General features: G+C 39.2%; 2 protein-coding genes across 4 annotated transcripts in view; one reads left to right on the top strand and one right to left on the bottom strand.

Moving 5' to 3' along the window:
- The first annotated feature begins 6,459 nt into the window (after window positions 1-6,459).
- LOC109040544 (trypsin) lies at window positions 6,460-9,303 on the top strand. The gene has a single exon (XM_019056525.2). The coding sequence runs from the start codon at window positions 7,066-7,068 to the stop codon at window positions 7,951-7,953; it is 888 nt and encodes a 295-aa protein (XP_018912070.2). The 5' UTR covers window positions 6,460-7,065; the 3' UTR covers window positions 7,954-9,303.
- Window positions 9,304-10,655: 1,352 nt separating this feature from the next.
- The window catches only part of LOC109042504 (uncharacterized), an 88,303-nt gene continuing 78,273 nt past the window's right edge, over window positions 10,656-20,685 (bottom strand). For all 3 annotated transcript variants that reach the window (XM_072301899.1, XM_072301898.1, XM_072301897.1), the window contains 2 exons: window positions 14,588-16,506; window positions 10,656-14,414 (listed from right to left, as the gene is read on the bottom strand). In XM_072301899.1, the coding sequence (XP_072158000.1) occupies window positions 14,823-16,506 (1,684 nt within the window). In that variant the 3' untranslated portion in view covers window positions 10,656-14,414; window positions 14,588-14,822. The remainder of the gene's footprint in view (window positions 14,415-14,587; window positions 16,507-20,685) is intronic.

Raw genomic sequence — 20,685 nt, 5'->3', positions numbered from 1 at the left:
GTTCTCAACTTGTGCCAAGCCAGCGTCTCGGACAAAGAAACCCAACTCGGAAAAATAATCTAGGAAATCTATACAAATAAGTTTAAGAGTGATGGACTAATTATTCCGCAAAAATGAAACTCATGCTCACTGATGACTTCGACTGTTCACTCGTTTAAGTGGAGCACGAGATTTGATGCGCAGAAATATATATCACTCGATGAAGCCCCTGGAAGATTGATGGAAGTATTATTCCGTTCATTGAATACATGAGAAACCCTTAGAGCAGTCTCAAGGACAGTAGCAGCATTTTTAAATCGGGCTTACTTACGGTCTAGTGATTTCATTCGAGACAGAGCAGAATTGGAGATACAATAATGAGGGATTTCGGTTTCCGAGTTTCCTGCAAGCCTTCGAAAATACGACGATACCGTTTCAATTCGAGGTGTCCATGTTTTTTTCCTATTCTTAGAATCATAGCTGGATCTCGAAAGCTTTAGAAAAGCTACATGGTATGAGAAGTTCCAGTTCTTAGTCATTAACACAGTTTTAGAATACATTTAATGGCTGACTACACTTTGTCGCCTGCTATCCCTCTATCGATTTTAAACTTACAGATACCTAATGGTAAATTAAGGGACTTAGGGACTATTCGGCACAAAGCAACAAAATGCAGCACTTTAGAATCAAGTCCAAAAAATAAAGGCAATAATCGAAGAATATAGACACCCAAAACTTGGTAAGCGCCACGAGGTGTTTCTAAAATGTTGCATGGTGTTTCTCGCCATTTTACATGGTATATAAAATAACCTGCACTCCATACACTCTTCCTCATTAAAAAGTTCTCTCCAAATTTTGATCATATTTTCATGAGAATGTTACTCTCGCTCACTAGATCCCTGGTGAATGGAAGTACCAGTCGCTCCATCTCATGCAAGCGGTTATCAGATTTTGAATTCGGGACTACCCAAAAGCTTAAAATTTGGTAAAACTTTTAATAATTTTAACTAATAATAAAAACTGTATATTTTTCCGGACGTTCATTAATTGCGTAAAAATCTGCAATAAGATAATCGCCGGTTCCTTTTTTCGCATTCTAGGATGCTCCCACGCAGATGGGCCCCAGAGGCGGTGAAATTACAGGGCAGAAGGTTATTCACAGGATGAGTGCGTTGTTTCATAGGATCCTTGATCGGTTACTCATCGACTCAACCCTGCGATAGCGCCGCTGCGTTTGCGTTGGCGACACCGGGCACTGACTAATTAGATTCAGTTCAAAGAAGTTCCGTCAAAACGTCCCGGAGTTAAACGGCCATCCTCATCTGGGGACTGAGCCTGCCAAGTGCCTCCTCTGTTCTCAGGATGAACGCCCTTCCAGGCGGCTCGCGGGATTTTGTACCGTTGCTCATGGCCCAGCCTCCTGCCCGGCTATGAGTCACCGCTCATTTTGCCTATAATAATCACTCGAGAAAAATTAAGTGGCACCTTCCTCATGCTCGCGGCGTTAAATACAGGCTCGGAATAAAGGAAGAAAAATACGCTGTCGTGGGCAACAACCGCGACTGCGATATATCGATTGTTATGCCGTTTAAACCTATGGAAAAGAATCGATTATACAGGTGTTCGCTGCGAACACCTGTATAATCGATCCTTTTCCATAGGTTCAAATGGCGAAGAACAATCGATACATCGCAATTCACGCCACGCCACTGGTTAGTAACATTTACATCTGCCGTGGGCCCTTTTGGTGGTGCGTCATGAAACTGAACGGGAGCCGTTGATTCCTACAACGATGCCAATCAAAGTGACGTCGGAGTGACCTTGACCTCCTTTTGAAGATTATCTATCTCACTCTCACTTGCTCTCACTTGACCTCTATCTCTTTCTAAAATAACATTTTAGCCACCCATGTGTATTTTGCAAAGTATTTTCATTGTGATTGCATGCGTAAGATTGCCCGAAAAGTTCATATCTCAGGGGAAACATTGATAATAGAAGCTTTTTTACGACTTTCGGAGTTAGATTGTGATGCAGGATCAAGTGAGAGCGAGGCAGATGGTTATCTTCGATCAGAATCAAGGTTCAAAGATCAAAGTTCACTTGGTCGCAGGAAGCAAACGATGTTACAATGTAGCCATCAAAGGAGCATGCAGAGAGAAATTTTGGTGTACCTTTAGATTTCCACGTAAATTACTACACGATTATGTCTCTAGATTTTTCTTTAATGAATTCCAAAGTCCCAAAAGAGAGTCCGCCTCTACATATAATCATACTTCAGCCTAACATAGGATTAAATATATCAATAGAGTCTACATGTCCTTTTATGAAAGTAAACCATTTTTCTGTATCTTAATATCATAATGCACAACATCATAATAAGCAAAGTGGAAAAAATGAATCTACAAACAATGCATTTATTTCCAAAATCGAAAACTTAGCATACTGTAGCTGCCGGTGGTGGTCCTTGGAAGAAAATCCTTAATTTTATGCCTCTTTAATACATACGAGTCTGAGGCACCTCACTCGCAAACGTGCATGTCACTGAGAGAGCGAGGCTACGCATAGCGCCTTCATCTGTCCGCCATGCAACCCGCACATCCATCGAGTACGTATAGTTGTATTCACCGTCATGCGGCCGTGGCTGTCCACTTACCTATGCTCACCCTGCTATTTACTTTTAGCTTTCTCTTTTTCGATGGTGGAGAAAAGGAGAATGTGTCTCGATCGAGGTGTTTTTATTTTCCCTCTTTTGATTATTTTCATCAGAAGAAAAGTAATTATTATATTTGACATTCGTAACCAAAAAAAGAGAAGGATTACGGCCAAAAAACATACTAAACATTTGCATGAATGATCGAAAAGTCGTTTTCTTCTTCATTTCAATACACAAAATAAGATATGACGTGTGCAAGGCAAGCGTCTCTATCACATCGAAATACAACATTTTTCAGTTTTATATTCGCGAGCAAAAGCCAACCAAATGCGCAAATTTTTCTGAGCATTTATTGCGTTACTATATTCCTGACGATATAATGATTCCCAAGAAATCTATCAACCGGTGCTGAAGATCTGTCTTAGATCACCCGGCCAATCCAAAAATCGATTCTTTACCATAGGTTTAAATGGAGAGAATACAGTGATGACAAATTGCTCGATCCGCAAATGAAAATATTCTGAATGTAAAAATATGCGTTGAATTTCTCTAATATCTCTAAATAGCGTATAACGGAGGAATAAAATTTCAAATCTCTTTCTCAGTTCGAGTTCGATGCGTCTCGATTCCTTTCTGTTATTAAACTCAGTCCAAATTTCGCGTGTCTCTCGTCAATTTTTTTTATCGAAAATTATAACCTAGCGTCTCTTCTTTTATTTTAATTTTCACCGATAGAACCGTGGAGACAGCCTGAGATGAGCCACAACAGCTGGGAGTCAAAGCTCTCAGGGCGGGGTGGGGGCGAGAAGAGGTGGCAAGGGGCGGATGCCCTGCTAGGTCGCTCGCACGATTCAATCGCTCCCCCCGTCCTCCCTCCCTACGACTAATCGTGAATCATCGACGATCGATATTTTCCCATTTGAAGCAATAGTAAAAAATCGATTATTAAGGTATCATAGATAATCGATCCTTTTCCATGGGATTAAACGGCAGACCGATCGATTCATCGTAAGCCACAGCTCCCTCCGCGAGTCCATTCTCATCTTCATCTGGACAAAGTGCCGACTGTCGCGAATTAAGACGCCCACACACACTCACACCAGCGCCGTCTCGGACGTGGCTAATTTATACGCCGACGTTGAGAAATCGCGTGGAAATCCGCGGATCCGACGTCCCGGGCCGCAAGGACTTCCGTCGAGTTGACGTCCCTGCCTGCGCACTCGACCGCTCTCAAGAGCGGGGAGCCAATATCCGCGGCTAAGAGGGTTCGAGCCTGGATCGAGCTCTGCGAATTAATGGCCGGTGGCGTTGTCGGTTTTCGGATTTCTGTTGGGGTAACGTGTCCGGTAACGCAGCAGTGACATTCTCAAAGACTAAAGTGTCATAACTGTGGGGGATACGGGGTTTAAGTGGAGGGTGGGGTGCATTTTAGGTTATGTTTTGCCTAATTACGAATAAATTTATCAGTTAGAACTCTCTGAGAGACCTGAGAAAATTTCCCAAAATTGATGAAAAAATGCAAAAATTAGTCAAATTGTGCAAATCTGAGGGTCCGTCGGGACCTCTAAATGTTGAGCGAATGCAAAATCGTTCTACAACGTTTGTTTTTACATTATTTGGAACGTTTTGGCGGGGTCCCTTGTCTATTTTGGAATTCATCGTTATATTTTTTCGTATAAGCCGAACCGTAGTGTCATATTAATGAAAATTCTGGGTTTTTATAACATTCGAGTTCTTTTATTAAGATGAATTTGCACTGGAAGTAAGCAAATATCGATTAATCGAACAAATGTTGCTGACATACTGATTTGATTTTTAAATTTTGGCAAAACGCGTATCCCACTCCCTGGTCTTCCGAAAAGTATAAATGTACCTATTGCATTCTTGCAGCGCTTCTTCTGGATACTTCCTTGCACCCTCCTTTGTACCAGAGTTTTAAAGCTTCATTTTAAAACGCGCTTGCATACGAACTAAAAAGAAAAACGCCCCAGATCTAGGCAAAAGTTACTAGCTCTGCAGAGTAGTCACCCCTCTTTCAGATTCAGTGGTCAAAATTTCGGGTTCAGAGAAGAAATTAAGAGCTGTGACTAAAAAATCCCTTGGATATTGAAGCAATATTTAAGTGCTTAAAATATTTCAATAAATTGTGTAGAAACTGTTTGAGTGATTTTAACATGAAACTCCTCTGATGGAATAAGACAGAGTAAGCTTTTGAGATTCCGATTCCTTTTTCAGGAAAATGCTAAGGCAAATGTAAATATGAAATTCCTCTGCTCTAGTACAACGAAAAACGAATTTCCCTCTCAGTGATGGAAAGAAAAGGAGAAGCTTTCCTTTCGAGTGTTGAACTTGGCAACTCTATAGAGGGGTCATTGATGTTTTCACGCACTTCAAACGATATTTTGGCAGGTTCACTGGTCCGCTGTATTCGCACCTTGTCACTCCCTACTCTCTTCCAGTGGCGTGGCGTGCTTTGCGATATATCGATTGTTATGCCATTTAAACCTACGGAAAAGGATCGATAGACAATGTGTTCGCCGCGAACACCTGAATAATCGATTCTTTACCATAGGTTTAAATGGCATAACAATCGATACATCGCATTTCACGCCACGCCACTGTCCTCTTCGTCATCTTTAATGGCTTTCTCGTCCGGAGCTTTTTCGCTACTGCCTACAGCGGTGAACGGTTCCAGCAGGAAGGAGTGCTAATTTTCCGTTTTGCTAAGTGCGCGGTTGAAGAATAAGAAAATAAAATCCGACCGGGAAGATATCAATCAGAAATCTCACGCCAGATAAAATCTTGTTGGCTACACATTTGCAAAATGATGAGATGATAGGTGTTAGTCTGTCAGAGGCACAGTCTCGTGGATTCAGACGGCCAACTGTAGGAACATTCTATTTCGGGAACTGAGCAGGATTCTTGTTTCTTTTATCATTCAGTAGGTTAGAACTTCTTTCATTTCCTCCTTTTTCGACGTTTGCGTTCCTATAAATAATCGTTTTGACATGTTTTATAGGCCGTCTAGAACATTTAGGTCAAAACTCGTGTTTACGATACAGAGGCGTTTCCTATCAGGAATATAAAAGTAGAGGAAGGATATTTTACGTTGTGGCTGCTTGATCGGGGTACAGGGTATATGTTGAAAGTCACCTTTTTTCAATTTTTGCCTCATGAGTTTTTCTGGCGAAAAAGATCAAGCGGGCAACTACAGCAGAATTTTACGCGAAAGTGTCACGTGTCACACATCACGATCATTCCTTCCATTTTGCCTTCAATTTTAAGAGGTAGGCCGTAAAACATCCTCCTAGCAGAGCAGCAGTAGTTTCAGTAGAAATTCCCAGAAATTTTAGAACAGCAGTTCGAATATTTTTGTCTCGTGTTGTCTCCAAATTTTATAGTAATTTATTTTTATCTCACCCGGAAGGCTATTGCTAATTTTTCTATTCAAGACGTATGATTCTCTAACAGATGAATAAAGTAAAAATAATAATCACTTTCAAAATTTTTTGGAAGCTTTGCTTTCCTGGCGTGAACGAACGAGAAAAACGCCGCCGAATAGGATATGGTATCGTAAAATTTTCTCTGATTACTAGTAGTTACTTTCACGATGTAAGTTTTTGCTATTTATCGTTATATCAATATGAAAAGATTACATAAATAAATCAGCAAAAAAAAAGAAAGAAAATAAAACATGGGTTATATCCAGTTATATCATCAACATGAATTCTACAGTCATTTCAGAAAACATCGCACTTATTCCGTGGCATTGATTTATGCTGGGTTTCACCGGTCTTTCCAAGAATCTATGACAACGAGAGAGGTTGGAATGTGATAACAAGGCTGTCTCGCGTTTCCCATCCTGACTTGTTATCATCGATTTTTATAGGTTAAAAATTCTTAAAAAGCATGTTCTTTTCGGCCACATCAAAAAATTTCTGTTTACATTTTTCTTGGATGCAGGAGTAAAAGGACGACTGTGATTTTCAAAATTGTTCAATACAGAGCAAAGACGACCCGACTTTGTAAGTGAAACCAATTATCTTCTCCAATCATTCCTTAAAATTGTTGATATTAATCATCATCTTACGTACTGACTGTGCACTCATTACCTACGATTGTAGAATGTTTACGTAAAGGTACTTCCTTCTTCGAACATTACGTTCGAATACGTAACAGGGTGAATTTACATTAGAGTCCATCCGTCCAGTGTTTTCATTTCCGATCACATTTTTGTGAATATCGTTTAAAAAGCGCATTTGCAATGCGAGAGCGAAATTACCTGCCATCGACAAAATCAGCCATAGTTATCCACCTAACGAAGCTCACCGTTCAGCACACGTGACGCTATAAAACCAACACAGTCTCATTTCCGTCACGTGCACGATGCAAAGAACTTCGCGAGGGGCGAGCGTGACGGGGCGGACTCCAAGATGTACGGCGGCGTGATGGTTTCCGCGGCGGACAACGTCACGTTCATCGCGCTCATCCTGACCTACACGGCGCCGCTGTTCGACCGGAAACCGCTAAACCGGAAATCGCGGCTCTGCACCGGGTCGATCCTGTCGCCGGACTGGGTCATCACCGCGGCGCACTGCGTCATGCGGAACGACGATCCCCCCGTCCCGAAACTCTCCCAGATCACCCTGGGGTTCCACCGAAAGTACAAGACGCGGGCGAGTAAGATATACATCCACCCGAACTACACCCACAAGGGCGGCGCGGACATCGCCCTCCTCATGACCGAGGCCCGCCTCCCATTGGGCACCGAGAGCGGGTTATCTGCTCTGGGGCTCCCGGCGATGAAGTTCGCGGGCTCCAGGAAGCCGTGCACCATCTACGGCTACGGCGAGAAGAACAGCTACGATTCCTTGTCGGTTGTCACCCTCTCCAAGATCACGGTCTCGCCCATGAGCGCCAACGACTGCCCCAAGATCTTCGTCTACCAGATGGACCCGATCTGCTACATCGCCCACGGTGGGGTCGGTCCCTGTATGGGTGACTCCGGCGGCCCGCTACTCTGCTCCAATGAGATTCTGGCTGGGATTCTGTCCCGCGGGTTGTTTCATACCAAGTGCGGACGCGGGCACCCTCTGATTCTCTACGAGGACGTCTATGTTTTTAAGGCGTGGATCGTGAACACCATCCGACCGACCGAGAAGATGACGAGGTATTTTCTGGCGCCGACTGATGCGGTTGCCTCTCTACGCTCGAATCCGGGCATTGTAATTTCAGTGCTGATAATATTCTATGTCTTCCCATCGTTTTTAGTCAATAATGTATGCATTGAATCTCCTTCGTATAGGATATCAGGAGCGTAGCCAAAGTAATGTTTTGATTTATGTGAAAATCCATGGCCTGATTTTTCATACGCGGAGCACTGGAAAAAAAAACCCATTGGATCAAGAGTCCAGACTCTTGAAAACATTGACAAGAAAAATACTCTTGATTCAATCGGATTTTTGCTTGAATCAAAACGAAATCTGCTTAAATTAAGAGGCTTGGCTCTTGATTTAAGCTAGATTCTGATTGAATCAAGAGTACTTTTCCTTGTCGATGTTTTCAAGAGTCAGGACTCTAGATGCAATATGTTTTTTTTTTTTTTTTTTTTTTTTTTTTTTTTTTTTTTTTTTTCAGCGAGACTTCATTTGGACTATATTTTGCAATTAGGAACTAAACTTTTTTACTCATTCGTAAAAACAGTTATGTGCATACGGGAGTAATAATAAATACGTTGTAATTGAACTGAGCCAAAAATCTTAGTTCTTAATTTCAAAATGTGGTCAATTTAATGGTCTGAAAAATGATATTTGGGGTATCAGTCCAACAACCCTAGTAGAAATGAGTCGTATGAGCCATTAGAATTGCCATGATTTCTTTGATTAATTGCGAATTTTGAGGAGAAATTGTGAATATTTTTCCGTACATTATCTGGAGATTTTAATTCGCCAATTTAAAAAGTTCAAGGTAAAAGTTTTCCTTAACAATTAATGCATGTTTTATCAACGAAAAGTTGGCAAAGTCCAAATGCTGTTACGGCGTTCTCCCTTAGCACGGCAGAAGTAACCTCTGATAATTTTTGTCACTTTCACTGACAAAACCATCCTAGAAATTTGGACTTCAAAAGTGCTGTTTTTAATTAAATTGAGTAGAATTAATCGTATTTTTTCTGATGTAAGTACCTTCATTTAACTTTAAAAAAAAAAGAAAAAAAAAACCTGGTAAAATTGGCAATAGAATCTGTGTTCCAAAATACCATAGACCTACAACCAGCTGTAAGATTTCCAATAGCTTCTACAGCCGGCTACACAAATTCTTCTAGCCTTTTATAGCCGATGGCGATTAAGCAACAGCCAGGCGATAAAGTGTATACTAAACGTTACTAATTACGGATGCTAGGACTTAGTGAGTTTTTGGAATACTGCTCTTTTTTTGGGCCGTAGTATCTTGATTTATTTTGCGAGGAAAGCTCCGTACTATTGGTGGATGCCTGCCATTACCAATATATTAGAGCGCCTTCAGTTTCGTATGATACTGTGCAATACCTCTGGTGTGAAATAGTTGCTTCAAGCGCCGTGGCAGGCGGGCAGCCAGCGCGAGGCACGCATTGGCGCCTACAAACCTAACAGGGATACTTCACGCATTGCGCAATGCGTGAAGTATCCCTGTTAGGTTTGTAGGCGCCAGTGCGTCGCCACTCCACTTTGTGTTAGGCTCTAATATTTAATCTGGCGGAGTCAGCGTTATTCAACTCATGATTTTGAAATGTTTGCACATCCTGTATGGATTATTCTAATTTTAATTGATGAAAAAAAAAAAAAAAAAAAAAAAAAAAAAAAAAATGTACTAAAGGAAAGTATGATGTGTGTTTTGTAAATATTAAGGTGGTTCCGTATCAAACTTAATGATTTCCAAAGCACACGAATTTCTACACAATTAGTTATAGCCGTTTATAATCAATGGCGAAAAAGCAACAGCCAGGCGATAAAGTGTAAAGCCCGGCGATAGGAACTATAAGCCCGGCTGAATAATTTTTTATCGCTTCGTATAGCCCGGCCGTATGATTTTCTCCGCATTCTACAGCCAGCTATATGATTTTCTGTAGCCTTCTTTAGCCGGCTATAAGAATTCCTATGGTATTTTGAAACGCAGCTCTTATCGCCAATTTTTACCAGGGAAATTGAAATAAAAACATCCAGGTACTTTCATTACGTGGTCCTTACGATGAAGGTCTACGAAAAGGACTGTGATTCAAGTTGCCCAGCACAGCACAGCTGTAATAAGCGGTTACTTTCTAGTGTTGGCACCAGTGATTGAATTCTTGTATTGAAAACTGCCCAACTCGGAAAATTCCGTTTTATTGCGAAATAGTTGTTTTAGGGCCTTAAGTATTTTTTAACGTTGTACACGTTTTGTGTTGTTTTTTTTATTATTTCAATTTTGTCCATCATTTTAAATTGAAAATATTAGGTATGCAGTCTTGTTTTTACGAAAAATACCCAATTCCGCGGGTTTAAAACGTGCATATTGCATTTATAATTTATGAAAAAGGCCTAGGGTTGTATTAATTTTTTGTGTTTGATGGAATTTTATTTATTCATTCATTTTTACTTCTTTTCTTAAATCAATTTTGGAATTGGGCACTTTTTGCAACAAATTATTTACTGTTGGAGTAACTGCACCATTGAAATATTTTTATTTTTGTTTCCTTTTTCTTATTTTGTTGAATTTTTTTCAATAGGTAAACAACTGAAACTACCTCGTGATGTCTTTTTATCTCACTCTTAGATTTGTCATAAGTTTTTTTAGTTTTATTTTTTAAATATTTTTATAGTATAGGCTTCCGATTTCTTTATAACTTGGTTCAAATGACAAGATACACTCTCCTTTTTTTTTCATTAAACTTGAGTTTTTTTGTTAGAATTATTTTTGGATTTAATTTTTCGCTCACTAAATAAAACCAGTGAACTCAACAAAAGGTAACAGGAATATAAATTCTGTAGAGAATAAGCCAAGGCAGTGGTTAGTTTTTTAAAAAACAATTGTATTTGCACAGCAAACAACGTAATTTGTTGAAATATAAATCATGTATATAATTACACAATACAAATTTATACTACACTTTACAATCATCAACTTAGTTCACATTATATTCATAGAAAGGAAAACAATTATGAGTCTCAGTTTCATTCAGTGGCACACTACTCAATAGATTCAGAATATGATCATAATCAATCTGAACAAAAGGGGATAATACAGCAAGAATATTTCCTTGCCAACAATTTTCAAGTAACTGTTATGGTAATTTAGTCGGGCATTGAAAATTTAATTGCGAGAGCTAAACTCTTATTTCATGTTACAATTCAAATAGGACGGATATCGAGCTGAAAGAATGATCTGAGACAATCTCGTAAACGGAGAGACCGTTTTTAATTAATTATCATAGCACCAAAATGGAATATTTATCACACATTAGTTAAGATTCTGATTTACAATTTTACAAGAAATGCATTGAAACCAAGTTAAAAAATGTGCAGATACATTTTCCTTTTGACGGTTGATAACCGGCGAAGGTAATTGCGCGTTTGAAGTTTCACAAACTTGTTTATACAGAATTTGTATAAGAAGTAGTGATCTATAAATTTCACTGCACTTAATAAAAATTATGTCATCTTTGGATGATTCCTTTGAATCAAAGGGAAATTGCTGCATGCATCATTTGAAGTCAAAATGATATTTTAACAGTCACGCAAGAATTTCACTGAGATAAATCACATTCAGTGCATCAGAATTAATTCCAAATGAACGTTAACTTCATGGGGAAACTGATGATACTAATGTGGAGGAACCATCAAAAGAGAACGAACTTTTCAAATTGGTTCTTTACAAAACTTTCCATTGCATACTTTAGCGAAACATGTTGGTTTACAGATGTATGACTACTAGGGCTGAAACTTTAAAGCTCCAATGACTTGAGGTAACTTTGAAATAATCAGAAAGAAATGTGATAAGAGGAGTGCCTAACGCTATCATTTTAGATGGACAAATTATTACTCAAGGAGGCATCATAATGAGCAAGCACACATCGGAAAAAATGGAAAATAATATGCACAAAAGCTGAGAATAGTTAAAAAATTTAGTGATATTTTTTTTCTTTCCTTTTTATTTTAGAGCAAAAGTTAGATGCAGTTAAATGACTGCAATATAACATCAATTTGAACGCGTGGCATTTTTCCCCCTTAAAACATTCGCATTTTCGATTCTGCATGGAAATGGGGGATTGGGAGTGGCGAAAGAACAAAAACTTAGGATTTTTTAAAGTAATTTTTGTCTCATCTCATTTCTTTCGATTAAGTAGTTTAAAATTTAGTTTTGAGAAGTTATTCTGTGAGTTACATAATAATGCCGAACCCTTTCTCTATTCTTAGGGCGTTATACTTCTGAATTGTTTTGATAAATCGGAGCAAACACTAATCTGAAGGGTGTTCGAACCGCCAGACGTTATTTCTTACTCCTTTAAACAATGTTACCAACGTTGCTACATCATGGGGTTCACAAAGGCAAGTTAATGGCTTTACAGTATTATTTTGAGAGTTAGTTACCCACAAGGAGCTTTTGGGCAGAAACAACAACGGCAAGAGTGCGGACAAAATGTGTGCAAAAGTAAACAACGATACAGTAAGTCTTTTAAAACAATACCACACTACTTACTCTACTAAGTAAAACTGAGCATAATTTTTGCACAAAATGTTCTAAAAATTTTAAACGTTTTGTAAAAGCTGCACCTGATAGGGTGGACTAGACATCTTGTTCCTCTATCATGTTCACCTATAATGATTTACATGTGAAAAGAATTTGAAGCTTTCGAGGAATAAGACGTGAACTGCCTTTCGTTCTCAAGTTGGTAAGTTATTACGTCAGTTTAAAATTGATAGAACATCGTGTTGTGCATGACGGTTTCGCTAATTAATACGCCTTGGTCGACTGAAATGAGAGAAAACCTTGTTTTAATTTTTTGTTTTTCAACGTTTTGGAAACAGGGTGGCCGTAGGAGCCCCAGAAAATCAAGAGAAAATTATAGATAAAGCTTTGTACCACCTTACACGAATGTTCGTGACAGGTTAGAGTGAAAGTGAGTATTTTAGGCCAATCGAACAATTTCGATTTAAAAAAAAGTATCGGAAAATTGTTATAACAAAAACTCGAGAGAAATAAAAGAATCTAAAGTCTGGTCGTTGCAAAATTTTTTTGAGTATTTCGTAGAAAAATTGAGCTCCTCGACTCTAGCTGGAACATTTAAACTCCGGTGGATTAAGACTATTACTTTTGAAGAGCCATACCCTAGAAAAGAGAATTCCAGAGGATGGAAAATCAAAATGTTTGAGGTTCAATCCTAATCCACAGGGCTTAAGCTCACGCTAGATTACTCATTAACGCTAGAATGAAAAAAAAGAAGAAAAAAATATTAAAATTGGATTTTGATCTTGATAGAGGAATTTTTCCAGAAAAATTCGTGGTGTTCTTCATTTCAGGGAAGTATTAATACTCACAGTCGGCAGTACACATCTGAACTAAAATTAATTTTTCAGAATGAAGTGTAAAGTAAGTTTAACAAATAAATTAACGGGAAATAAAATTACAGAAATAAATAGATAAAAGTAAAATAATTATCAGTCAGTCATAAACAGGTCACATTGCAGAAAAATAATTTTTTCATTTCCAAATCCACACAAACTGTTGAAGTTTGGCAACAGAAAATTGCGCTTCTATCTCTCATCAGAGAGACCAAACTCTTTCGAATAAATTATTTTCAACAAAGAAATTAACACACAACATTAAATTAACTAATACTAGATTTATGTCATTTTACAAGGAACATCGATTGAATAATGACAACCAGCAGTGCTATTTTGAGAGAGAGAGAGAGGAAAAGCCTGTCATGAAATTTAATTTGAATGTTATCTGTCGAAACATGCCATTTTTGGCACTGAATATGTAAGAGTTATTGCAAGCACCAATTTCCGGGGGAACATTTCTTGCTCCTTCCTTCTTTTCGATTGAATAAGCAGATTTGCCACAGTCAAAGTACGGTTTTTGGTTAGGTGTAATAGCAAGACAAGTCTACTAGATGTCAGGGAAGGCAAGATTACTAAGAAACATTACCAACATAATGTTTTTAATTTTTTAATAATTTTTTTCAACCTATTTTATTAATTTTTTTTCGGGAGAGCAAGAAAAGTATAATTTTCTTGAATAACTATTTCTTAAATTTTGTCAAAATTGTGAAGAAAAATCTAAAAGAAACTAATAAAATAAATAAGAAGAAAAAAATCATAAAATCCTCCGATGCAGATTGAAAAATTGACCATAAAAAAATCGTCAAAAGAAAAAAAGAAAAAAAAAACAAATTAATAATAACTAAACTTAAAAAATTTTGGCGGCTGTTCGCCGAGTTTTACTTTCAATTGATGCTTGCAATTGTACTTCAAAACCGAATCTTTCAAGCGCAGGAATTGAATCATTGCAATATTCGCCGTTTAGTAGAGGACAAGAAAATTCTGAAGACCCTTTGGTGGGACTAGTCACCAAGTATAATGGACGGTAAACGGTGAATCATTCATGTATTCAATTACCCGCGCTTCGAATACCAGATTGTGAGTTTAGAAAACAGGGTTGCCATTTTTGAAGCCCTGGTGATTTGTCCAGCTAATCAACCTTTCTTCACCAAAATCAACAGTACTTTAATGAGTAGAAAAGGAAGACTGGAAGTCCTCTCTTAGTCCTTTTTCAACCAGTAGCGTGGCGTGCTTTGCGATATATCGATTGTTATGCCATTTAAACCTATGAAAAAGGATCGATAAACAGAGTGTTCGCAGCGAACACCTGAATAATCGATTCTTTACCATACGTTTAAATGGCATAACAATCGATATATCGCATTTCACGCCACGCCACTGTTTTCAACGCGTGGATAAAAATGGTGTGAAAAGATAAATAGAAGGACAAATGACCAAAGGAAACGGCGACTCTAGTGAGGTAAACTGCAGGTTGCCAAAAATGAAGAGAGAGAATACTAGAACGAAAACAAGTATCACGCATAGTTACCAGAGTTTAGGGGAAATCGGGGGATTTCGAGCGGAGTCCGATGCAAAATCCGGCGATTTAATGAGATGGTCTGGCAACTATGTTATTAAGGAGAGTGAGGCTCGTCCTCGACTATATCACTCATGGAAGTAGTAGACAGCGTCCTGTAGGCAGAACTTGATCCACTGCCCCCGCTGGAGAAAGAACTCCTGCTGGTGTCGATATCTAGAGCCACCTCAGGGATCTGAATGAAATGAGAATTTACATTCGAGCTGGGCAGCAACTTCTCCTCGTAAATCTTAAAGTTGTCGCTATCTAATATAATACTATCACGTTTGTGGTTGAAGTCGAACTTGTTCTTGAAGTTGTTCAAGTAGTTGGTAAGATCGAAACTCATCTTATTACTTCGATTGGAGTTCTCGTCAGGACTACAACTCTTATTACAATTACTATTACTTAATTGACTATGCTCGGAGATATTACTATTGTCTAAGTGGTTGTTGAAGATCTCTAACGCGGTCTGACTGTAGTTAGTTTTCAACTTAAAATTACTTTTGTTAATTTTTTTATGTCTGTTATTACACTTTTTGTAGAAATTATTACTACGTTTAACTAGACATATCTTAAGCAATTCGTTGTGTATCCGCCTGTTGCGGTGAGCGAACAACAGGGGCGAGATGATGGCGCTGAGAACGAGCGAGACTAAACTTAGTATAAATAAGTAATGCGGTATTTGATAGCTGAACTTGAAGAGGGACGAATTGACTAAGAGGATTAGATTAAAGGGTAACCAACAGATGAGGGACATAATGATTACTAATACTGATATTCTGGCGGCTCTCGACTCCTCGCGATACCTGAAGAGGGAGGCGTTGGATATCCTGTACTTTAGCGTGCTCACGAGCGAGCTGGAGGTGGATTTGAGGCTGGACCTCGTCGAAGAGTGAACCAACTCGGGCTTCGTCGGTGGGGCGGTGAAGTTGATGATGTTCGATTCGACGGAACTTTGCTTCTGGAGGATCGGCACCGTCACTTCGCTGAGCTCCGAGTCCTGTCCACCAGCGGCGGCGGCGTTCGCCTTGGCCAGCTGACCGGGGGCGAAGCTAGGGTTGCTGGCCGCCTTGATCAGCTGGTTGGTGTCTTTCGCGCACGTGTTCAAGCTGTTGTCGCTGGAACTCGTCGTGATCTGGTTCATGACTAGAGGCGGCGTGAAGTACCCGGAGCTGGAGCCGTTCTTCCGGGCGCGCTGACTATTGCGCAGGGCCGCCGTGTAGATGCTGATGTAGATGATGCAGATGCTCACGAAGGGGACGAGGAAGATGCAGAGGAAGTAGATGACGGAGAAGAGGGCCTTGACGGTGTCGATGTAGCCGGGGTCGGCGACGACCGGGCGGGCGGCGCAGACGTTGAAGGTGGCTTTGTTGTTCTGGATGAGGCTCCCGAGGAGCCCGAGGAGGAAGGAGACGAGCCAGACGACGGCGATCATCCAGCCGGAGCGGCTTTGGTTGATGCGGGAGTGGTATCGGAGGGGGTCGACGACGGCCAGGTACTGGTCGATCCCGATGAGGAGGATGGAGAGGATGCTGGCCGCGCAGAGCCCTGTCGAGATCCCTTGGTTCACGTAGCACATGATGCTAGCGTAGAGAGCGCCCGGGTTTGCTCCGTCCGCGCCATCTTGTAAGATAGTAGCTAACTGGTGCTGCTCCGAGCTCCAGATGTTGTCGACTAGAATTAGGGGTAGAAGGGTCCAGCATGATACCAAATTCGTTATCAGCAGATTGATTACGAATCTGTAACAGAAAAACGAAAACAAATTATTAGAATTTTTGAAATCATGTCGACAAGTCTTCAAATCTAAAAGTGATTCTTGCAAGTTCTATCCACGCACATCGATCTCCCTCGTTTTTATCCAGCATTCTTAGAAGTCTCAGAACAGAAAGAGAATTTGATGATATTGCTTTGTAAAGGTAAAGCAGCAACGTTTAAGCAATGTTTCAGCAATGTTGCCTGACATTATATTTTAGACAATATTTTCAAAACGTTTTTAGAAATGTTTCTGGAACATTATTAAAAAACGTTTCAATAAATATTTCATCTTAGATATATTGTGACAACGTTGTTAAACATTATTAGTCAGGGAGAAACACAATTTGACCCGGAACAAATTGCTGAACAAACTTTTCCTATGTAAACGTCATCAGTAGGTCCTCCTGAACAACATACCAAAAGTTTACCTCGGTCCGACCCCGGAACACCCCCCAAAATGCCTAAATTTCAAAATGGCGGCCATAATAAGGCCTCTGGGATTTCGGTTTTTTAAAATGCGCATATAGTGTCATGTGAGGTATCAATCCCTGTGTAATTTTGGTCGTAGAACTCAGATATGAGGTCAGGCAGATGCTGTGCTGCAAATCGGAGGGGACACTTTTACACTGTTTCAGGTGTTCTCCTTTCTGTTGTTTCTCAACAGATGATTTTCTCCAATCAATATAAGGGAATGCGCCCTCATACAATGTCGCAAAAATATGTATATGTATATACAAAAATAAACAAAAATTAATTGATAGATAATTAAAAAAATAAAAAAAAATACAATAAAAATATACAAATGAAGATAAAATTTAAAAAAATAAAAAAATAATTTAAAAATAAAAAATAAAATAAAAAAAATAAATATAAATAATTAGAAAATAATTTAATACAAAATAAAAATACCAAATAATTATAATAATAAAAAATAATTATAAAATAATTAAATAAATAATTAAAATAATACTAATTTTATTTATATAAAATGAATATATTTATTCAATTCTTTTTTAATTTTTTTTTCATACTCCTTTTTTTTAAAAACTTGATCTTCCTAATATTATGTTCAGTATCCTTCGTTGTAGAATTATGCACAGAAATGCAAGAATATCATTGCTTTCTATCATTGAACCAGATCTAGGGAGAGATTCCAATTTAAGCAGATTCCCTTTTTCGTTCTTTTAAATTCAGGTGTTTCAGATCCTGGATACCGTGACTCCGATCGATATTTCGTAAAATGGCACCAAAAATGCAATTTCTATGTATTAAAATACACGAGAATTGGTTTGAAGTTACAAATTCTTGTACACACACCTAGCTCAATGAAATTTTTAAAAATTAGAACAAGTAAAATTGAATTTTGAGCTTGAGTTAAGCTCCCTGTAAGCACGGAGATTTCTGCAATGAAATTATATCCGCGCTGACAAAGACTTGCGTTGGCCAACGTAATGATGGAAACTACTCTCATTCAATAGATGTTTTCATATTATTCGGAAGATGGAAATTAAATGATAATTTCAAACTAAGAAATATTTTCAAAGGAAATTCACCGGAAAAGCGGGGAAATTAAGTTGTTGTTGGAATCACTAGCAAGGACGAAATGTTTTTTCCGGTTGAACATTGAAAAATAAAAATGACGAATTAAAAAATGGGAATGCTCCAATTGAGCTCAATTACTGGACTTTTAAGTTGAGGGTATCACGTAAGATCGGCGATCGAAGTAGACTGAAAGTCGGCGGGTCGGGTGATATCATGTTTGTGGAATTTCCGAGGGGAGATGAGAAAAATAAGCTGTGCCGATAGAAATTACTAAAGAATTTAAAAGGTCAGATCGAAAGCCCTAACAGGAGCGCGGACTTACGAACGGTGCTGTCTCTTATCTAGGCAGTAGTGTAATATCTGCGGCAGATTTCAAGAAAGAGTTGACCTTAGATGACTGGACCAACGGCCAGGAAGAGAGATTGCACAGCCGATTAATAAGCTGTTAACCTGCACCCACGAGAAATTGAGGATAAAAATCAATTTTATTTAATTCGCCACTCACGCTGTCAAATCTCTTACAAAAGATCACGAAAAGTTATATCCACTCACGAGAAAATTATGGCAAGAACCGGTAACTCCAGTCCATCGCACCAATTTTAACCAATGCGATATGTACATTTTCATGAGATTCTCCGATTTTACTTAAATTTAAATTCCACGCAACTTTCAAGCATTAATGGCCGTTCATAAAATACGTCACGTACAAACCAGGCATTTTGAATCCCTCTTTTCCCCGTATCACTCTCATAACACGGACTGGCATTAATGGCCGTTCATAAAATACGTCACGTACAAACCAGGCATTTTGAATCCCTCTTTTCCCCGTATCACTCTCATAACACGGACTGGCACCCCCCTGAAAATATGCGACGCTCTGTTTGAATCTTCCCCTTTCATCATGACGTTTTGTAATGATGAATGGTGAATTGCCACAACGCGTTAATTTTTCTTCTTAAATATTCAAAGAATCAGCACTAGTATCGCTAAACGCAACTTCAGACTCTCCCTTTCACCTGTAACGCAGTAACGCACCCGTAACGCAGGCTTGCGATTAGATCCTAGAGCGTTACAGTTTTTTTTTTTTTTTTTTAAATGAGCGGCTACTAAAACACTTCAAGGAGTGTCAAAAAGTGTCAAGGGATACGGCTAAGCCAGAAGAGTTGATCAGAAAATCAGGTACATTTGACAACGTTGGCTCGGTTGGGTGGAGGAGATAGGTAAGTACATCGGGAGACATCATGGCTTGCATGCTTCGAAAGCATGTTGTTACGAGACCGCGCGATCGCGAGGGAATTTTCGGGGGAGGGAACTCCCGTCGCGGGGGGAAGTGGCACGCATGTAGTTGAGGATGAGACTAATTAATTGCAGATAAATACAAATTTCAAGTACATTAAAGTGTCGGAGGCTGATAAAGCAAAAGCTGGTCGGATCGTAACGGTTTCCGAGCTGTCATCCAGACAGACAGAAGTGCCGCCGTTTTATACGGTTGCCAAAATTTCCACTGCTGAGACTTGGAGTTTTCCGGGTGTCATTTTCAAAAATAAGATATACATAATTGGACTACATTTTGAAACTAGGATCTACGATTTCTGGCTTATTTGCAAAAACACCTATATGCGTAGGGAAACTAATGGTACATACGTTGTCTCTAAACTGATTGTGAGCCAGAAATTGTAGTTCCTAATTGCAAAATATAGTTAACTTTGAGCTGAAATGGGGTTTGCCGAATTTTTTCCTCTCCTACTTTTGAATTAATTTATTTGCGTTTAATAAGTCACAAATGCGTATAGGCTGTCAAAAACCAGATGAAAAAAGTAACATATTTTGATGACAGATAATCTGCGAAAAACACACCCCTGCCCTGACTTTAAGAGACGATGAAAATTATGGAAAATTATTCTTGAAACAAGGGGCAAGATAGTGACAGCCCGCTGCCGTTGCAAATCGCAGACCCTGTCCTTTAAATTCTCTCTTTTTTCTGAATGTAGAAACTCAAAATATTTGGGTGAGAAATAAGATGACTGTTAACTGAATAAGATCGTGAATCGCGGTAAAATGTGCGTTAATTTTGCAACAGTGAACCACTCTTGATACAACTTGTCTCTCTAGTGGAGGCGAGCTTATCACACGCTTGAAAAAGTGTCAAAAATATCCAAAACGGCTGTCTTTGGAAACGACCCATCACCAATCATGCGTAAGTGTCATTGATAAAATCTGAAACGCGATGCCCATCTTGAGTCTGAGCTATAGAACTTTAGCTATCTATTTCACCGGTCAATGACTTTAGCCCAAACGCGCGATGAAATAACTTTAGAATACCAGAAAACTTAAGTGCCCATTTGAATAAAATAAAAACCGGCCTGTGGTGTGGCGACTTACAATCTGAGTAATAAAATTTACGGGTGCAAATTTTCGATCGACACGTTGGAAAAATACGATCTCAGCTAAAAATCCGCGAAATCGGGAGCTGCGAGGTCGCTCGTTGCAAAAACACACGTCCGATGGACACCGGCGATGAGGAAAGGCGGAATCGATGGAGATATAGAGCAGAGTAGATAGTGTCCGATAGCATCCGATTCGAGCCATATATGGTCATTAATTCCCGGTCATTGCCGCGA

Source organism: Bemisia tabaci, chromosome 6 (assembly GCF_918797505.1).
Source record: "Bemisia tabaci chromosome 6, PGI_BMITA_v3".
NCBI classification, from domain to species: Eukaryota; Metazoa; Arthropoda; class Insecta; order Hemiptera; family Aleyrodidae; genus Bemisia; species Bemisia tabaci.
The sequence above is the reverse complement of the archived record's forward strand: the minus strand, read 5'-3'. Positions and strand labels throughout refer to the sequence as shown.

Bases quoted from the DNA above. Each gene is read 5' to 3' on its own strand.
- LOC109040544 (XM_019056525.2), top strand. From the start codon at position 7,066: ATGTACGGCGGCGTGATGGTTTCCGCGGCGGACAACGTCACGTTCATC.